Source organism: Sminthopsis crassicaudata, chromosome 5, assembly GCF_048593235.1.
Source record: "Sminthopsis crassicaudata isolate SCR6 chromosome 5, ASM4859323v1, whole genome shotgun sequence".
Taxonomy (NCBI): Eukaryota; Metazoa; Chordata; class Mammalia; order Dasyuromorphia; family Dasyuridae; genus Sminthopsis; species Sminthopsis crassicaudata.
The window spans coordinates 211,595,968-211,618,081 of NC_133621.1; the positions used below are offsets into that span (position 1 = coordinate 211,595,968).

The 22,114-nt window shown below is 33.0% G+C and overlaps 1 protein-coding gene and 1 long non-coding RNA gene across 7 annotated transcripts in view; one reads left to right on the plus strand and one right to left on the minus strand.

Annotated features, from left to right (window-relative positions):
* The window catches only part of USP15 (ubiquitin specific peptidase 15), a 153,379-nt gene that overhangs the window by 83,453 nt on the left and 47,812 nt on the right, over window positions 1-22,114 (minus strand). For all 6 annotated transcript variants that reach the window (XR_012482537.1, XM_074269768.1, XM_074269769.1 and 3 more), the window contains exon 4: window positions 7,231-7,357. Coding sequence is in view for 5 of the 6 variants with exons in the window: in XM_074269768.1 (XP_074125869.1) it covers window positions 7,231-7,357 (127 nt within the window). In the remaining variant the exon portion in view is untranslated. The remainder of the gene's footprint in view (window positions 1-7,230; window positions 7,358-22,114) is intronic.
* Window positions 1-22,114, plus strand: part of LOC141544081 (uncharacterized) — a 71,949-nt gene that overhangs the window by 21,245 nt on the left and 28,590 nt on the right. Inside the window, exon 2 of the long non-coding RNA XR_012482538.1 lies at window positions 17,282-17,337. This is a non-coding gene — a long non-coding RNA (uncharacterized LOC141544081). The remainder of the gene's footprint in view (window positions 1-17,281; window positions 17,338-22,114) is intronic.

Sequence of the window (22,114 nt, forward strand, 5' to 3'; positions counted from 1 at the left end):
ACCAGGAAGTTGGGCTTAAAGTCAGACAGAAGGGGTTTAAATACCACAGCACATAAACACACACATACACACATGCACCCACACGCACACAGCTCTAGGCAAGTTTGTAGACATAAATTCCAAAAAAAAGTCATTAAAATGTGAGATTATGTTATTATACAAATGCTTTTTTATTTCAAATGCATGTTTTAAAAAATTAATAGACATTCCATTCAAATCAGTAATAAAGAGATAAACATATAAGTCAAAGAAACTAAAGGTTAAAATGCCTTTTTACATCAACTAGATCAATATTCACTAAATTGGATGTGAAATTTTCCTTTGATTAACTTCAATTATAAAAAATGAAATCAAGTCTATTAAAGATAAATTGCCTTCAAAGAGATAGTTTAAAAACACACCTTAAAATTAAAAACCAGGCCCCTCCAAATATAGTACACTTTGAATTATATCATTTCACTATCATATTCTATTTCTATATATCGATTATATGATTATAAAATAATCCAACACAGAATCATAATTCAGCATATAGAAATGCTTTGATTACATTGTTTCTTATAAGACTTATAAGAGTTATAAGACTCATACTAGAATGTGCTAAATTTCAGAGTAATCACAATCTACAAAATAAATAAAATCAATTAAAAAATGTTCTATAATTATACAAACTAAGCATATTGAGAAAACTTAAATTTCTTTTCTTTAATATGAATCACTTAGTATACAGCACATTTTAAAAAACATTTCTTTTAATTCAGATCTCAAAAATAAAACTGACTAATATTCAAAACAAAAGCTAATTATACAAAATGACCTTTTAAAAAATCCAAATTAGATACCCTATCATTTACTAATCACACTTTCATCACATACTTTGCTAAAAAGGAGAAAATGTTAAAAGATCAGATTTAGATTAAAAAAAAAAGTTAAACATGAACAAGTTTTCAAATGTTCTTAAATTATTGGCACTGGCATATTAGTTATTTTCTCTGTTGACATGTGTATAATCTTTCAGAAAGGGTTTAAAAACTATTATAGTACTTCCTAAAGAGGAAATGAAAAAAATTAAGTCTGAACAAAAAAAGGAACCTAGCTGTGGCTGAGATTAGAATCTCTCCAAGTGATAGTCTGTTCTCAGTTTTACAATGAGAAAGCCTGAACGAGGATCAGAATAGAAAAACTGAGTCCTTGAAAGCTTTGTGTTTGTTAAATACCTTTGGCAAAGTCACCAGAAAAAGATTGATTCTCATGCTTTGCTGAGGCAGGAATATGATCCTGGGTGCTTGATGCCAAGAAGAGACTGTCTACCTAAACAAGAGGAACAAGGACCAATCTAGGAACAAGGACCAATCTAATTAAGCAGAGAGAAATTATCATTAGGAAGTCAAAGGCAGTGATCTTGTCATTCCTTCCTTCTCTCTACCTACCAATTTGTGCCTGTCTGTCTGTCTGTCTGTCTATCTATCTTTCATTCCTCCTTTCTTCTATCTATCTTTCCTTCCTCCTTTCTTTCTTTCTTTCCTTCCTCCTTTCTTCTATGTATGTATGTATGTATGTATGTATGTATGTATGTATGTATGTATGTATGTATCTATCTATCTTTTCTTCCTTCCTATAGATGGCTTGTAATGAAAAGATTTTTCTTTGGTCAGGGCGACCTGTGAAAAAAAGTAAAATATATCATGACTTCCAGTTCTCAGTGGCCCCCTTCCATTTACAGTCATGGTAGCAAGATAGCAGAAGGTAATAAGAATCACTTAGTTTTAAAACTATTTGTGAACACAAATTTCATTATTAGCACTTTCATAAGGTTTTTTGATCAGATACTAGGATGGTATAACACTGGAAGAATCAAATCACATTAATATTGACAAAATGTAAGGTGGTTTCATTTTAAGCCCAAAGGCAGTTAAGAAACTTCATTTCATATGTGCTTCTGTGATCATAATTTGCAGTGTTCATAATAAGAGAATACCATGAAAACAATTCATTTGTGTGCCAACATCTATTGCAAAGAATGAAATAGAAAATTCCATGAAAAATTAAACAAAATCTCCCTAAATCAAGTCAAAATATAAGCAAGTATTTAATGACTTCAGTAAGGAAGTAGGCTGAATAAAGTATGACCATAATTTTAAGAGAATCTGGTTTGAAATTAAGAAATAAAAGTGTTCTGTCAAAGGCTTGTGGACAGACTATGATATCAAAATGTTCTCTTTTGTAAAACTAGAACTTTGTAATAGAAGAAATATTTTTTTCTTCAGGTTGTCCCTTAAAAAGGGTAAAATGTGAAGTTCATTTATCTCCAGAGGGATATTAGAATAGGAACAATGGGTGAGAGTGATGATAAGCCCTATATTTAAATAATTTTCTTAAGAGTCCCCAGACATAGCTTCTGTGATAAAATGCCTAGGCAAGCCAAATTATAATAAACTGAGCATTGCAGCTGAATCTTATCTCCCCACCCCTTTACTATCAACAATTAGGTACTTATATGTAATTTTGAGGATCAGGATGGGGTAGGAAGACAGAATAGCATATAGCAAAGGCTAAATGAGAAAGGTGACATTAGAAAAGACAGGTGAGAAAACCATTTGGTATTGGCTACGAAATAGACCGGTAGATCAGTGGAACAGATTAGATACAAAGGACAAAAAAGGGTACATCTATAGCAATCTAATCTTTGACAAACCCAAAGATTCCAACATTAGGGATAAAAATTCATTATTCGGAAAAAACTGTTGGGAAAACTGGAAATTAGTATGGCAGAAATTAGATATGGATCCACACTTAACACCATATACCAAGATAAGATCAAAATGGGTCCATGATTTAGGCATAAAGAGGGAGATAATAAATAGATTAGAGGAACAGAGGATAATCTACCTCTCAGACTTGTGGAGGAGGAAGGAATTTATGACCAGAGGAGAACTAGAGATCATTATTGATCACAAAATAGAAGATTTTGATTACATCAAACTAAAAAGTTTCTGTACAAATAATACTAATGCAAACAAGATTAGAAGGGAAGTAACAAATTGGGAAAATATTTTTAAAAACAAAGGTTCTGACAAAGGTCTCATTTCCAAAATATATAGAGAACTGACCATAATTTATAAGAAACCGAACCATTCTCCAATTGATAAATGGTCAAAGGATATGAACAGACAATTCTCAGAGGAAGAAATTGAAACTATATCCACTCACATGAAAGAGTGTTCCAAATCACTACTGATCAGAGAAATGCAAATTAAGACCACTCTGAGATACCACTACACACCTGTCAGATTGGCTAAGATGACAGGAACAAATAATGACAAATGTTGGAGGGGATGTGGGGAAATTGGGACACTAATACATTGCTGGTGGAGTTGTGAAAGAATCCAGCCATTCTGGAGAGCAATCTGGAATTATGCCCAAAAAGTTATCAAACTGTGCATACCCTTTGACCCAGCAGCGCTACTACTGGGATTATATCCCAAAGAAATACTAAAGAGCGGAAAGAGACATATATTTGCCAAAATGTTTGTGGCAGCTCTTTTTGTTGTAGCTAGAAACTGGAAGATGAATGGATGTCCATCAGTTGGAGAATGGTTGGGTAAATTGTGGTATATGAAGGTTATGGAATATTATTGCTCTGTAAGAAATGACCAGCAGGAGGAATATAGAGAGGCCTGGAGAGACTTAAATCAACTGATGCTGAGTGAAATGAGCAGAACCAGAAGATCACTGTACACTTCAACAACAATACTGTATGGGGATGTATTCTGATGGAAGTGGAAATCTTCAACATAAAGAAGATCCAACTCACTTCCAGTTGATCAATGATGGACAGGGGTAGCTGCACCCAGAGAAGAAACACTGGGAGGGGAATGAAAATTGTTAGCACTAATATCTGTCTGCCCAGGTTGCATGTACCTTCGGATTCTAATGTTTATTGTGCAACAAGAAAATGATATTCGCACACATGTATTGTACCTAGACTATATTGTAACACATGTAAAATGTATGGTATTGCCTGTCGTCGGGGGGAGGGAATAGAGGGAGGGGGGGTAATTTGGAAAAATGAATACAAGGGATAATATTATAAAATATATATATATATATATAATAAAAAAAAAAAAAAAAAAAAAGAAAAATTAAAATATGGAAAAAAAAAAAAAAAAAAAAAAAAGAAAAGACAGGTGAGTAAAGAGTGCATCCAAGGGGGACTGTCAGTGCAAAATTGTGTTGACCAGTATGAGTTCAACACAGTGTACACATAGGAGAAGAGTAAAGTGAAACAAGATTATAAAAGTAATAAAGTTTATATCTGATTGTAGATGCAACAAAATCTGCTGAGCAGGGAGGAGTGATGATCAGACCCAAACTTTAGGAAAATCACTTTGGTAGCTATGTGGAGCTAGAAAGGGGAAAAGTTAGATATGCTTACATAAATACAGTATTTTGGTTATTATTCAGTGATTTTGGGGTTTTTTGATCAAGGAGAAACAAAATAAACATATAGCTTAAAGGAAAAAAAAGTTTTGGACTAGATGTGTCAGTGTAGCATAACAAGTAGGGACACTGCTTTTGAAGCCAGGAAGACTGGGGAGGGGAAAAAAAGGGGAAAATTGGAACACAACACTATGCAAGAGTCAATGTTGAAAAATTATCAGTGCATATGTTTGGAAAATAAAAAGCTTTAATTAAAAAAAAAAATTAAGCCAGGAGGACCTGGATTCAAGTCCAATATATTATACGAATTGTCCACTTGATCCTGGCCAAGTCCCCTAGCCTCACAGTGTTCTAGGAGATTCTATAAGATTCAAAGAAGCCACAGATCTGTACTGTTAGAAGGATTTTCTTCACCTGAGATTTCCCTATCCCTATTACCTTGGACTAAGTGATCTTTAAGATCATATTCTATTACTTTATGATATGTTTTCACCTACCCCTATTCTAATAATGCATTATTTCTTTTTGATTTCATGAAAATTCATCTGTTATAGAAAATGTGATTAATCCAAACAATTTTTATTTAACTTAAGCATTCATATACTCAAATTATATAAAAGGTAAGGTTCAATATACATAAACTTGATAAATATAAATCCAGATCAATATGACATTATTAAATGTTCACTACCAATTAAACTGCAATTTAGTAAGCTTAAAAAAAAAAAAAAAATCAACATTTTTAGTTTTCTTCTCCAGCTATCTAATGGTCTCACACAGATTTTTTCATAAAAAAGTTGAAAAGCTTGAACTTTTAAACAAAATAGAGATTCTTAGTTAATTTAGTTTAAGAATTTTCTGGATTAATGTTACATAACAGATTGTATTAATTTTAAAAGATGTACACTAATTTCAATAATATAACTTATATTGTTTTATGGATAATATTGAAAGTTATTCAGCTTTACATTTGTTCCATGCCCTTTAATGAACCAAATATTCATAGGCTCAATAAGAATTCTCATTATGAATAAACTGAACATAATCATGCATTAGCAATTAACTCCTCCCCCTAAAATGACAATCAATTACAATGTAATAAAGAGCCCATTATATGCTATCGCTAATAATCAGAAATAGGCAGATATTCTACAAACTATTTAATATGCTTAACCCATCCCTCACTAGAATAAGGCATGGTTAATTAAGTAACAAGTTTTTCTTATAACACATCAAAAAACCAGGTGAAAAATGGGTTCTTGCCATGAAGGAGAAGCAATACAAAACCCATCTCACTGCTGAAAATCAAGTACTCTCATAGTTCTGAGAGTGTGAAAATGCTGACTAAGCAAGCAAGCTGAGGTCTCAGAGCCATCCAATCTCAGCTGGCCTCTTCTAACTGCTAGTGTCTCTTCCATGATGAGCATAATAAGTAAAAAAGCTAGAAAAGAGGCTTAATGTACCTGGTATTCTTTCCCTCTCTCTAAAGCTTTGAAACAAGACAAATGACATTGTCATTAATTCCAAAAGTATATTCTGCAAACACTTTATTTAAAAACAAAAAAACCTGCTTTCGTACATTAGTATCTAAAAATTTATGGGACAATGCATCATGTCTCTAACATATTAGTACATGAGATGATACAGGGAAAGCGATCAGAACTATGATTCATTAGTCTGGGAAAATCCCAGGGAAGCCATCTCCTTTTAATAATGCAGGGCAGCACAACCTTCTGACAACTTTAAGTCTTAGAAAGTTGCCAATAGTGCTGGGAGACTAAAGTATCTGGTTCAAAGGCTACATAGGAAGAAATGAAGGACATTAAGCATTTATTAAGTATTTACTATATGGCAGGCACTATATTGAATAGGTAGGTTCTGCTATTATTTTACAGTTGAGAAAACAGAGGCCAAAAGAGGTTAAGTAACTTGTCCAGAATCATGTAGCTAGAAAGCATCTGAGGCTGAATTTGAACTCAGATCAGGCACAGTGCTCTGTGCACTGTGCCACAGCTGCCTCCACAATACAAAGGCAGTATGTGTCAAGATGTAGGACTCAAACCTAGGTCTTCTTGGCTTTGAGGAGGTCTGTCTATCCACTGAATCATGCTGCTTCTTGTAAAATACTATAGGAGTACTTTAAAATCCAATGCTAACTTCAAAAATCCATATAATATATTACTCAGTTTTATGCTGCATTTTTTGGGGGCCTTCAGAATCTCAACTGTAGGGTTGAAAGAGAAGAAAGAGAAACATAATTGAGATGAATTACTAAAAATAAATGTAATTATCAATTCCTTAAGCTCCATTAAAATTTCTTCATAATGCCATTTTTGTGTTTTTATATTTTCATTTATCTTTTTTCTAGTCTAACAAGGAAAAGAGGATAGTAACTACGTAATTAGGTTATTTTCCATTTTTAAAAAGGAACAAAAAAATTTACTAAGAGCTAAAGAATTTTACTTAAATAACCACTCTACTGTTACCAATTTTAATTCTCCTTCTAATAGTAAGTGTAGTATAACTTGTATTGACATAAAATATAAATCTGTTTTTGAAAACATTTCTAATTAAAATACTCACAAAATGCAAATGGTGGCATTTTAAAACTACTTTAAGAACTTTACATCAAATAATCTGATTTCTGGCTAAAATTATACCAATATAACATCATTTAAGTTTCAAGTCAAATCCTTTAAATAGAACCCCTAACGGAACTGATAAAGTTACAATAGATTATCTGAGAGCAATGCTTTATTTTGTCATAAAAAATGATAGATTTGTTCATACCTATTGTGTCAGCTTTGCTAAATCTTCGTGTTACAACATTGTTCATATTTCCATTTTCACACAGCTTTAATTCTGTTAGATATACTTCTACTTTGCAGTGCTTTACAAACATACCCTGTTCAACCACCTGAAAAATAACAATTCAATGTCAGCTATATAGCTAAATATAATTGAATCTCTCCATATATAATAAACAAAATCTTAAGGTTTAAAAAACCAACTTGGAAATCTCCAATGAAAATCATATTTTAAAATTATTAACATATTAAAAGAAAAATTTATGTTAGACACAAATAAATTCAAAAAAATTTGTAACCTGAATAAAACTTAAATTATGGAGGTATATTAAGTAAATTAAAGTTTCAAAAACGATGCTATTAGTATTTAAGTTCACTTTTATGTATTTAGAAATAAACAAATTTAAGGAAGTATGACAAAAGTACCTTATGATACATCTATAATTAAGTCATTTAATTATTTCTAGATTTTGCTCCTAATTCTAAGGAAAAGTAAAAGTATCTTAAAAGTACTATTTTTACAAATAAATTTGATTAAGAGTTATTACAACAGTATAATGCTATATAACAGATAATTTTTACAAATGAAAACTATAGATGAATGGTAACTCTTAGCCAAAATATTCAGCCATATGCTCTTGTAACTGATATGTTAGTTTCTAAATGTAAGATGACTTTTAGTTTGACCTTAACTGTATATTTAGTAATATAAAACTTCAATTGATAAAGGAGTTAAACAAATATGCAAGAAATCAAACTTAATAACACAGACACACACATAGGATCACCTTTTAAAATATATATATATATATATATCTGTATTATATATGTATATATATAAAATATATATAGAGAGAATTCCTTGCGATCTTCCAAAGGGTAACTGTGGGCCTTAGTTATGAACACTGTTTCTGAAAATAGTTAGCTGCCTGACATATGATACAATCGACAAATATGGTATAAAGGGAGGCTCCAAATGACTGCTGTGAGAATCACTCTCTCTATTCTAGTCTTGCCATCTTCTCTATAGAACAATGACATTATGTTTTATGAAAACAAAAATGGACACTTTTCAAATTATGTTTTAGTTAAATTTCTGATATACATAAGGACACTTGGGAATCAAATACTCACAAGTACTCCCAAATACTTGATGATAATCAATTGTTTTCAGTATAGGAATAAATATAAGAATGAGAATCCTGATACAATATAATATTCACATAACTTTAAAAGAATAGATAAAATACCCAAATTTCTAGGGGAAAAAAAGGAAAAACTTGGAGGCAGTAGATTGAAGTGTTAAAAGAGTGTCAAGCTGGCTGGAAGAAGGACAATGCTTTGACATCAAGTAGCTGAGTCAAAGGCTCTCTGCTGCTGTCTTTGCAACACCTATTTTAGCAGGTTTTGTAGAGTGCTTATAAAACTAAAAAACATTAAATATGAAATACATGTTTTCATTGCTCAGTTTTCTTATTTGTACTCTGACAGATTCAAGTTAAGAGAACCTATTAGATTAAAAATTCACAGAAAACCTACTAGAAGATATTTTAGCTCAACTTTTATTAGAATGGAGGGTTTTTCTTCATTTTTAAAAGCACATTTTTACATTAAGAATATTGCTATTCTTATTTCTACTACCATAATGCATTTGTAATTTTATATATAAACACTATTTTCAGTTTTATTAAAAAGTACCTTAAGTGAAAATAAAAGGAAATAGGAAAAACCAACTTCCAACAACAACAAAGAAAAAACACACAAGTAATAGTTGATGAAAGCTATATGTAGCTTTTGAGAAACTATTTATGAGAAGTGATTATTTTTGATAATTATTATGTAGTAGTCTGTTTTGGAAATGTGAGTCAAAAGTTCATGAAATTATACAAGACATCATATTCCAGGATTGCCATAATCATCCTCTTATCACCTACTTTATTTTCTGTACCATAGCCTCATTCAATCCCTCCTGCTCCCCAATCCCAAAAGAATAAGAGTTTGTCAACAAATAACATAAGGGGATTAGAACACAATACATGTAATGCTTAAGCTTCTCAATCACAAAGTGAGTTTGGGTTTGGAAAACAAAAATTATTTCATTTAAAAACAAAACTATGATGCATCAACAGGGGGAATATATCATGCAATTCCTGAAGTCATTACCACCGCCCAACCCCATATACACTTCAAACCTTCAATTGCCAAGATAGTCAAAATGAATAATAAAAATAATCAAGCCATTGTAAAGGAATTTCTGTCATGTTAGGGGTTAAGAATAGGGTGGGTTTGTGTGTGTATAAAAGTTTGTAGAATCAAGGAGGAAAAAGCAAGCATAAAATTCTTCAAAATACTTTGAAGTATAAAGAGAATATCCCTAAAGGTTTTATAAAGAGAAACATTTAGGGGCAAATAAAAAATATATATACTGATGTGCATAATGAAAGTAACGTGTAGAACTTCTATTTAGTCCCTCTAAAGGTGGTAAAGACTGAAAATAATATGTTCAAGAAGGGTTTGGATAAATACATGGATAACAGAGACATAACAGAATATTAAGATAAGTTCTAATGGTATCCATAGCCCTATTTTCAGGGAGAACCTACCATGCACTCCTAGAAGATCAGATGTCCCTTTATGTCACTATCAGAGTCAGTTATTTTTTCTTGTCTTTTAACCACTTATTTATTGAGATATGTGTTTTAATGTTATTTCTCTTAATTGTCTATATTCTGTAACAAAACCTTAAGTAAAAAATTTGATAGTTTCCAATTGACCTTGCCTTCTTAAATGTAGCAATTTTGTGCAAAACTTTTATATTTCATGTAGTCCAAATTATCCATTTTATCTTTTGGAATTACTTCTATTCCTTTGTTTAAAATTTCATTCCCTTTCCAGATCTATGAATCTGCTTGTCTTCTAATTTTTTGTAGTATGATTTTTAACTTTCAGGTTACACATCCACATAGAATTGTGAAAATGACTTAAGATGTTAGTGGTCTAAACCCAACATGAAGCTGCTAAATAGGACATTGGATAAAGTACTAGTCCTGGAGTCAGGAAGAACTGAATTCAAATCTACCTCTGATACCTATTAGCTGTGTATCTCTAGACAACTTCTTTAACCACTGTTTATTGCTGATCCCTAAAATGTAAAATGGGATTGTTCATAAGATGAAATTAATAGTTGAAAAGTACAAGGCCCATTACAAAAGATAAGATACATAAATGTTAGCCATTATCATTATGAGGTCTACAAGTTCTATTCTCCCACTTCCATTTTTCTTGAAATTCTAGATGTTTTATCCTTCAAATGAACTGCATTATTTTTATTACTTTATATTTTTTTATGTAATGAAAAAAAGCCAGTTTTTGTCAGATTAATCTTTTTAGAATATAGTTTCAATCATTATATCAAATTTTAAAATCAAATATCCATGTAATAATGTGTCTTGGTGGTTATAAATTAACTTTAGTATTACTGTCATTTTTATTAGGTTGGCAAGCCCAACAATGATCACTGAATATTCCTCCAACTATTTATGTTCTTTATTCCTTTAGGGAGCACTTTGTAACTGAATATATGTAACTGCTCAGCCTTTTGTAGATGGACACCTAAATATTTTATGCTTTCCATAGTTCGGGAAATGCATTTGATTTTTGCAGGTTTATTCTAAAACCTGCAACTTTGTGGATTGCCTGATTTCTTTGATTCCTTAGGCTTTCCTAACTAAACTATCATGCTGTCAGTAAACAGGGAGTGTTATCTCCTCTTTGCCTAGTTTTTATATCTTTAATTTCCTTCTCTCATATTACTGCTATTGGGGCATTTCTAAAACTATGTCAAGTAGTAACAGGTGAATGAGCACCTGTGATCCTAACATTTATTAAACTCCTCTATGGTACTGTCTGCCAGAGGCTTTAAGATTTCATTGTTCTATCCATCTTGATTTATCCCAAAGTATATAAATGCTATCAATAAAATATATCAATAAAAATGTGTTTCTTAAAAAAGTAACTTTAATATCCTCCAAAGGTTGAGTTTTGCTCATTCCTTTTCCTGGCTAATTGTTCATAATGATACATCATAACATAACCAACCAGCCCTTATGAAAAGAAATAGTACAAACAAAATCATTATTGACAAATTTGTCAGTTGTTTCTCTCTACTATGGACAATAGCTGGCACTTTGTACTTTATCATGCTATATTTGGCAATCTGATTCAACAAACATTTATTCAGCACCTCTTGCTATATTGCTGTGCTGCAATGAGAACAGAGAGATACATTATTTAGATAATACATAGACCTAACCCTTACAGAATTTATATTCTAATAAGGGAAAAAAAAAAACCCCAATTCCCTCTAGAGAACTGGAAACTTAAAAGTAATCTGGTCAAAATCCTTTATTTTACAGTTGAGAAAATTACATTCTAGAGAGAAGTGTCAAAAAACAAGCTATTTGGAGCTGCAATCTCAAGTCCTTGCTCTTGCAGTATACCACAAGGCATGCATCGACTCTGTGAGGTACACAAAAGTGTGGCCATCCTGCCCAAGAATCATGCTGCTACTTGTTCAGAGCAAGTACTTGAACCCTGGTCATCAGTCTTGTAAAGTTTTCAATTTCCTGTGTTGCTATCCCAATATACCAAATTACTGCTACATAAAGTAATGATACACTACTCTCCTCTATACTTAGGGAACAAGTTATTTAGGACAAGTTAGTTGTAAGTTATGCTAAGTTGTAAAATTCTGTCTCTTTTAGCTTGTGAAAACAAGGGTAATTAGTGTGAAAGGAAATCAGAGACTATGAAATGTTCAAACAACATTATATCCATGGGATATTTAAGCTATCTTTAAAGAACTATGTGACTATGATTGAGGCTAGGCAACATCTTAAAAACTGAGGTCAGACGACAGCCTTAAAAAAATTAGAGCAGGAATTCCCGAGAGCAGGGAAGATATAGAAGAAAATCCTTTGTTGACTCCTCTCCTAGCTAGTTATGCTTTTGGTTCACAGGGCTATGATGAGACTCTCCAGGAATAAGGCTCTGAATATGTAAATATCTTAATTAAGTATTAATTATTAAGTATTAAATATACTTCTTATAGGCCAAATTAAATCATGACAGCTGGATACCAAATAGGAAAAAATGCACACAAAATAATCTCTATAGTCCTCTTTGAGCTTTGTTCACAAAGAGTTATGGCACTGGTGTTTATATTCAATGTCCAAGCTAAAAACAGCATTAAAAATGTTAATATTCGACACAGGAAAGGCTCCTTCCTACTCTAAAGAATGTAAGATCATATGATTATAATTGATTATATCAATTATATCAATTATAATCAAATGATTATAATTATCTTCCCATATTTATGTTTTTGCCAAGCATTTGTGTCCTTGAAATTTTGTCATTTTATTACTTACATATATTTTACCTATTTAGTAATTAAAAAAAAAAAAAAAGAATTAAAATATGAAACATTATAAAATTCAAAACCTGAAAGAGTAAGTCTGAACTTCATTATGACTATATGGTGACTAAGCAGCTATATCCAGGACATTCGTATTCCAGACTATGCTGAGGACAGCCAAACAGTGATTGGCAAGGGGCAACTGAGAAAGGCTTGTCTCTGCCAGGCCCCATAGGGGTCACAGCCTGACAAGCAGATGACAGGAGAATCGAGTCTACTTTGCCACACCATACTAGTTAGAGCCTAAACGGTTTTTCATGGAGATTTAACAGTTGGGGAAAAAGGCTTCTTGTAAGGGTCAAAAAAGACAGGTTTTTACATATATAATATCAAATCAAACTCTTCCTGCTTTAAAAAAAAAAAAAAAAGAAAAGAAAAAAAAGAAAAGAAAAAAAGAAAAAAAAAAAGAAAGAAAGGCTTATCATTTTTTGATCATGGTCTTTAGGTAGGCCAATAATTTTTAACTGTCTCTTCTGGATCAATTTTCCAGGTCAGCTGCTTATCCAATAAACCATTTCATATTTTTTCATTCTTTTTATAGTTTGACTGATTCTTTCTGTCTCACAACTCATTAGCTTCCATTTGCACTGTTCTAGTTTTTAATGTGTGATTTGCTTCAGTTAGCTTTTGTATATCTTTTTTTATTTGGTTAGTTTTATTTTAAAAGAGTTGTTTTCTTCAGACATTTTTTTCTTTCCTTTCCCAAGACGCTGACTCTCTTATGCATACCTCTCATTTCCTTTTCATTTTATCTTCTACCTCTCTTATTTACCTTTTGAAGTCTTTTAGGAGCACTTCCAGAAGCTTCTTTGGGTTTGAGATCATTTATCTCACTCCTTGAGATTTCTTCAATGGACATTCTGTCCTCATTTGAGTTTGTGTTTTTGGTCTGATGTGTCCCCATAATAGCTTTCTATGGTGAAGGTTTTTTTCTGTTTCTTGCTCATTTTCTTTCCTTTTGGTATTTATTTCCTCTTGTTTTACTTTTATGGTCGAGCTCTGCTACTGGAGTATAGGGGGCGCTGTTCCAAGCTACCTATGCAGCTCTACACTTTGGATTTGAGTACAGTGCCCCCTTGTGTTTGCATAGGGTAGCAATCAGTTCTGTTCAAGAAACAAGTCTTATTTCCCAGAATTTGCCTATTGAGCTGGGACTGGAAGCTGCTCTCATGCTGTACTCCTTTGCTGTGCCAGGACCAAGGGTCTTACTTGCTGATTTGTTGTGATTAAGACCCTCTCACCAGTTTCCCCTGAATCTTAGCTGGACTGAACACCCTTTTTCACCCCAGTGAGACTCACCACCTTTTGAAGTTTTTTTGGTCTATCTTGAGCTGGAGAGAATTTCATTCTGTCAGACTCTGTTCTAAGACTTGGTTTTTTCATGTGGTTTTTTAAGGGAACCTGGAGGAGCTTGAGCAGCTTCCTGACTTTACTCTGCCATCTTGGCTCTAACCCCGGTCCACCTGCCCATCATCTCTTCTACATATTAATTCCCTTTCCATCCTAGTTTGTTTGTCACCTGAAAATTCTGCTAAGGCTCAATAAATGTGAAAGAAATAAACTTAGTTTATTTTCCAGAAGTATTTTGACCCAGATCAGGTAGAAGTCAAGAGGATGATTTGGGGAAGGGGAAAAGCTAGAGAAGGTTTGAGGGTCATGCTTCAGAGTTGATAAGATTCTTTTCTGTGGCATCATTTGTTGTTGAATTTTCTCAATGAGGAGAAAAAGATGTAAAATAAGACTTAATTTTAATTGTCATATTAACCTTTTTAAAATATTGTTTCCATCATTAAAAGAATTTTTTAAAAATTTCATAGTGCCTGTTACAATCTTCTCAAAACCTCCGCCAAGGTTACTTCATTTCTGGTTCTAATTGTTTAAATTTTACAATCTATGCTTGTTGTCTAGTAGAAATATAAGCTCCTTAAGGTTAGCAACTATTTCTTTTTTCTCTATATTGCCGGCATCTAAGTACCAGTGCCTGGCAAACAATTAAATTCTTAATAAATGCTTACTAGGTAGATTAATAATTAACTATTAATTAGCTAAGACTTTTGCTATCTATATATCCCTGCGTAGCACATGATCCTCATCTGTGATACACTTCCCTACAGTCTCAGCTCACCTAAATCCTCTGCATGCACTACACTGTCCCACTCTTATAAAACACAGCCTCCTCTAAACAATCCTCAGCATTATATTTATCCTCTAACAGTTAATAGTGTGCATAATAGTGTCAACAGGCAATTGCAACTTTATGAAATTTACATAAAAACTACATTTATTAGACGAGAAATGAACATGCATGTAGAGTAGGAAGAATTCACAATCTATATAGAAATTTGCATATTTATGATAGTAGGACAAAGAAAGGAGAAGATACCAGACATTTCCACATAAAGGGCAAGTGTTTTCGAAGGGAGAAAGATGTAGTAAAGGTGGGAAAAGGATAAAAAGCCCTTCTGAAAGAAGAGCAAGAAAATGGTAAAAGCCACACTGTTTCCCCTGGGAACTTTTCTCTATCTACAAAGGTCCCAGACATGCAAAAGTAGTGCAGACTGGTATCTGTACTGATTCTCAACAACACACAGGAAATCTAGTGTGGGATGCAAAGAATACATTATATCAACTGGTGGTGGGAAGGGAAACTATATGACACTTTAATCACACATTCAGGGCCTCCTGCATATTCTGGGTTCAGTGTTTATAGAAAACATGAAGTTCAGGATACTCTTTAACATGCTTAACAATAGATAGTAGGAACTCAAATATTTTGTGGAATTAATATGTCTTGTAAACAAATAGGACCTGTGATTTTACTGATATAGGGAAATTTAGATGAAGATTCTCTCTCTGCCAATGTGCAATTTCTTGTGCTTAGTAGGTGTTTATTTAACAGAATTAATGAACTGAATGGATTTCTCTGAATATAACTCACTGTTCTCTTTAAGTCATGGTATATATAGTTTCTAATTCTTACCTCTCCAGAATTCAAAGGACCAAAAACTCTGTCAGAATTAAGAGTAAAAGGTCAATGAGGAAATATCACAACAAAAAGTTTGAAAAAGGAAAGGGATAACGTGGATTAACTCTTAAGACAGATAAGGGAAAGACAAAAGGGAGAAAAAGAAATGGAAAGGAGACCTTAACTATAATACCATATACCCTTACCTTTAAATATACAGAACTGTATTAGAAATTATTCCTGAAAATGGTCTGATGAACATGTTTTTAAAATTCTGAATAGTTATGCTCTGCATCCTTTGCTATTAAAAAAAAAGTCTATTATTTGAACGTTTTCCAACTTTTTAGTTTTGTTCTATTTTAGTTGGGTAAGAAATTCTGTGAAATGGCTACCTCTAATTATAACTGCAAAACAGCAATCAAACAATTTACAACCAAGTTAATATATATCTGTAAAGTACTGCAATGATGAAGGCTATTAAACAACAAAGTATAAAATTTCAGTGAATCATTTAGTTTAGACAGATTTTAAAAATCATAACCCGGCAGTATCATCAACTGAATAAAATCCTATAAGCATTTCAAATTCAGGATGAAATACTTTTTCCTGTATACCCTTCATTCTTTCAAATTTTTCTCTATGGTAAAATCATCCTTCTAGTCACTTAACTGAAAGGTTTGGGTATAAACCTCCACTCTTTACTCATACTCATATCTAATTGATTATCAAATCCTGTCCTATCTATACTATGTCTACTTTCTATATCTACTCACATTGCCATCACCCAAGTACAGATTCTCATAACCTTTAGCCAGGATCAGTACAAAAATCTCCTAAAATGGTGTCTTGTGATGGTCTGGGCTAGCTCCTCTGAAAGGCTCAGAATCAGTTCTTGTCAGGATAAGCAAAAGTCCTTGCCCCACATTGTGGACGCCAATATGTAATGTTCTGTTGTCTCCAGAAACTGCTGATTGCTCTCTGGGAGGAAATCTGTTGTCATTAACTGGGCCAATTCTGACCTCGTGTAGAGACTCTTTCTCTCCCTCCAGAGAGCCACCTCAAGTCTGGTCCAGACAAGACTCTCAATCTCTCAAGTGCCAGAGAATGGGCATGGGATAACGCAAGGGCGTCTGGGAAAAATTACTTCAACCAATGAACTTGCTCCTCCTAAGCATGCAAGCTCCTCCCCAGGAGTTCACAGGAGTAAAACTCCCCAAAAGGCCAGAACTAGAGAATTGTTAAGTAATTAGTAAGAACCTAATATCTCATTATCTCATTAGCACTTAGTAAGTACCTAACAGTGTCTCTTCTTTAAGATGCCCTAATTCAATCCATTTTCTACATAGCCACTTCCTTAAAAGACAGGTTTGACCCTTTGTCAATCTTCACTCCCTCCCCCAATTCAGTACTTTTAGAATCAAATGATTAGTACAAGGACCATCTACTACATAAATTCTTTTATGAATTCCTCAATTGCTAATCTTCCCTCTTTCCCAAACTACCTCACATTTATTTTTTATATATCATGAATATACTGTTTCCCTCATTAGAATGAAGGTAGTGATTACTTTATTTTTTTCTTTCTATATCCAGGTACATAGAGAAGCTCAAATGACAGCATGGATGCAACTAACTTTGTAAATCTTGAGGTACTATATAAATGCTAGTTTATTATTAGCCTATAGTCACCAAGGCTTTAGTCTTTAAGTCTCATTTGCAATCTTGCTGAACTCAAGGATTGTTTATAGAGAAATATAGTCATGTGCAAGTAATAACCAGGTTCTCCAGAAATATTAAAAGTTTAATCTACATATCTACATTTATTCTGATTTGTAGCAGTTAATTTTTGAGGTAATCTTAGAGCTGGCTCTAGCATACCATACTGTATTCTTAGTGTTTAGCACAGTGCCTGGAATATATATGAGGCTTAATAAATGCTTCTTTACTAACTCAGCTGGGGAAGAGTAGGCAGATACACAAAAGCCATAAGAATTTGGACTAAGTGGCAAATATGGATAGATCACTCTTCTCAAGAGCTGCAAGATTGGCAGAGTCAGCTTGACTGCTATTTGTAGTGGGATGGAACACAGTCTCAGGATTATAGACAGGAGGAAGAATCAGCCACCTTTCATGAATATGAGATGTATACAGTGAGGGTTTGTAACCTGCTCAATATCCATACAAAGTATATTTAGCCATTGTTCTCCCTTAACACTGCATCAAATATGCTATGATCACAGTGTTTTTCAAACTTTTCTATTAAATTTAAAACCATACTATAATTCTAACATACTAATTGTATAATATAATAATTCTATATAACTTTAATTTTCTTCCTAAAATTATTCTTCCAAATAATACTTGCTCCATAGCATATCAAAAGAACATAAGGTCAAAAATGCACTTAGCTAGAGTAGTTGGTACAGAATAGTAACAAAAAATTTAGAATTGGGACCTAAGAGATGATCTTATATAATAGCTGAGGAAATGAAGTGAAGTAACCTACCCCAAATCACAAAGATTTTAATTGTCAGATTTCAAATTCTGGTTTACTTCCTTATGACAAATCCAACAGTCTCTCTACTCTCTTCACTTTTTGTTAAACACCAAGATCTTAAATTAAACAACTGAAGTTTTAATAAAAAGGGCTTAATTCTTTCTTGTCTTATAACGGAAAGCTCGAGTTTTTACCTAGAGTGAAGGGAAAAATGAGAAATTATGTTGAAAAGATACTACATCGCAGTCCTCTATATTTTGTCATAATGAGGTACTGATTCAAAGTTAAAGCCCTGGGAAAAGATAGAACTAATATTAAAAACAATATTTTTTTTAATATATGAAAATATTTCCATGAGATTTATTATTAATGTAAAGCTGATAAAAATGAAAAAGATGAAATAAGTATGTAGGGAATAACATTGCCCTTAAAGATAAAGATAGAAGAAGTGGCTAGATGGGGGGGTTGGGGAGGAAGGGGGAATGACAATGACATGACTTTCTGAATGAGCCTTTTCAACTTAATAAAACCAGGAGTTTGATAAGGAATATTATATATTTTTAAATTTTTCAATAAGGTATTGAGTATTCCCCATATTAAATTATATCAAAATTACCAGGAAAGACTTAAAATAGAAAAAGTTATTTTTTAACAACAACAACAACAACAACAACAAAAAACAAAAAACAAAAAACAAGTAATACATTTTCTGAATGAGTCTATTTATTTAAAGGTCATCAACTACAACTTGGTTTATTCCCTTAAATTCTTTATAGAAGCACTAAATAGGAAATGAGAGTCTAGCAGAAAACATTTGTAACACTACTTTTGGTAACTTTGTTGACCAATCTGTATCAGTCAGCAGCTACCAGCAGTAAATTCAAGGTAGTTATACTTACTATGAAACTGTTTCCAACTCTTTGTTGTTATTTCTACTAAAGATTTTTTTATCTAGTCTCCTGAGATCCAGACCTGATCATCCATTAAATTCCTCTACAAAACTACAGTCTTTGAAGATGAATCATGTGCTAGAGCATTAAATAGGAACAGTGATTATTTCAACATAAAAAATGCCCTACTTATCAATACGTTTTGCTTAGAGTTCATATTCCTCTATCTCTCAGAAAAGATTTGCAAAATTGATTTGTAGCATATCAAAAGAATAAAAGGTCATAAATGCACTTAGCTAAAGCAGATGGTACAGAAGAGAAGCAAAAAATTTAGAGATGATCTCATTTTATAGCTGAGGAAATGAAGTGAAGTGACTTGCACCAAATAAGATTTAACTGTCAGATTTCAAATTCAGGTTTGTTTGTTTGTTTTTTTTAATGCCAAAACCTACACAAGATTAAGGCTTTGTTTAAATTTTTTTTTTCCCCTTGCATCTTCAGCAAAGACTTCACCAAACTTGAGAAAACGCATTATGGGATTACCTCATCATGCTATAAAAATCATCAGTTTTGATTCCCTACCTTCTCACTACAGGGCCAGGAATTCAAAATCACTATTTAAGGTTCAGGATAGGTTATTTCTTTACCTTTCTCTCCAGGCTGTACTATTCTGTTTTTCCCTCTCACTCTTTTTCTGTTTCCTCTTGTTTTGTCTTCCCTTTTTAAACTGAAAGTTCCTTAAGGGCTGGGACTATCTTTCTCTTTATGTATTTGTATCTCCTTTTCTCTCCACACAGTGCCTAACACATAGTAAATACTTAATGTTTACTAACTACTAATTTAACTTTTAAATATTCTGTGTTCTAAATAGCTTCTTCTGGTTAAGGCAAAGTATAATATACATAAAGGAAAAGTGACCAGTAGAAGGAAATTGAAAATACGTCACACTAGGACAGATTGAAGGAACTGAGAATATTTAATGATGTCATGAATATGATAACTCTTTTAAGAACTATCAATGTCACAAACGACTGGATTTGATTGATTTACGTAAGCAGAGAGGGTAGACTTAATGACAATGGATAATGTCTATGCAGAGGAAGACTTTATATTCTAAAGAAAAACTTTCTCATGTTAGAGCTATCCCAAAGTGAAATAGGCTGCTTGAGTTTGTAATAAATTCTAAAACTGCTTTCATTTCGAGATTCTAATTCTATATTTCCACAGAAAATAGAAATAGAAAATTTTACCTCACTTGATTTAACACAACCAAAGTAATCTAAGCCAATAAATTTCTTTTTCATCTCATTCACATATAGCTAATCAAAAAATATCTGAATAGCACTTAGAAGAGTGTGTGGCACATTGGTAGGCATTGTGGTAAAGTGGTACATAAATATGTTCCCTTTCCCTCCTAGAAAGAATCTTTTTCCTAGACAAAATGTACTAGTTCAGATGGAGGGAACCCCAAAAATGTAAATTCTCTTTTTAGTTTTAGTCATCATTTTTAGATGATCTGCTAATTCTTAGATTATCTGTCCTTGACCTGTTTCCCTGGTTAGTGAGAGAATGTATCTTTCAGTTTCTTCTGTTTTTAATTTTTTGTCTGTTTTAAAATTTCTTGTTTTCTAACAAGAGTAATTTGTAAAGTTGATTTCTATCATTCCTAAGCTATTAGTTCCCTTTGCAATTTGTTCTCTCTCTCTTTTTTTTTTTGACATGATATATATTGTATCTCTTTTTTGTTTCTTGCAGATTCTCTTCTAATCCTTGTGGCCAAAGAGATTCTTTTCTCTCAAACTATCCTGGATGTGAAGTCTTTTTAAGTTTGCCTCTTAGATTCTCAAGTCCATATTTCTTCATTGTTTTTGGGATTTTCTCATGCATAACAATAGCTTCAGTTTCTAGAATGGAGCTTTGTGCTTGGGTCAGATTGTGCTTTCTCTATTATTCTTAGAAAGCCCTGTTTATTTCTGAATATAGTGGTTGATTAAGAGTAGTCCCTACCATCTGCAGGGATTGTTAGTTTTTTTTTTTTTTTTTTGCTCAGTGTCCAGTAACCTGCCATAGGTGTTTTAGCCTTCCTTTCTTCATTGTCTTCTGTAGAGGACCTGAACTCCGGAGAAGTACACTTGAAGCAAACATACTTACAGCAGGGTGTTAACTCAGTTTGACTGATGAGTACTTAATATGGTGAGGTAATGGCTCTCTAATTCACACATACTCAGTGTGCTGTAATGATGATATCATACAAGTATTTAAGGGCTGAAAGGACTGGAAATTTGAGATATTCCATCTTTGGTCATCCTCCTGGTGTCTCTCCTGCCTCATGCACTCATGCACTCCTCCACTAAGATCAAGGCTGGTCCTGAGATCCTTCAGAGAGTTAGTCCGGACAGTACAGTCTTCATCTTGCATATTCCTGAAGCCTGAGTTGGCTCTCTCTTGCTGTGATCCTGAAAGATTCTATCCAACCCCGATGTTACTGACAGTCCTGGTATTGCAGGCTTCCTACAAAATACTCAGGTGCTTAACTTCTTAAGTACGACCCTGCTCTTTTTTTTTAGAGTCCCAGCAGGTTACTTGAGCGCTGTGCTGGATATTGGCCTGCATTTAAATCTCTTTCAGTGGCTTTGATGTGGGTTGGTATAGTCTTGGTTCCTCCTGATGGGGGACAGGGCTGTTATATGCGTTTTGCTTTTCCACATACACTGGTTTGTCTCTGCTTAGAACTCCCATGATTCTGGAAGGCCTTGGACTGGATGCAGGCATTCATACCTGTTAGTCTTTAAGTTTCTTAATTATTGTTCCTTCTGGAGTATTTCACTATAAGAGTTTTACTGTGGAACATATGGGGGATCTGAGATCCTCTAAGTTCTAACACAATACCATCTTGCAATGCCATATTTTGGTTCCAAATTTTCAATAAGAAAGTTATTTTTGTCTTTTGTAAAAGTTTTGCTTCCAAAATGTGAAATTACCTTCAGTGGTTCAAAGCAAAACAGCATTATAACTGATTGAAAAATAACAACAAACAAA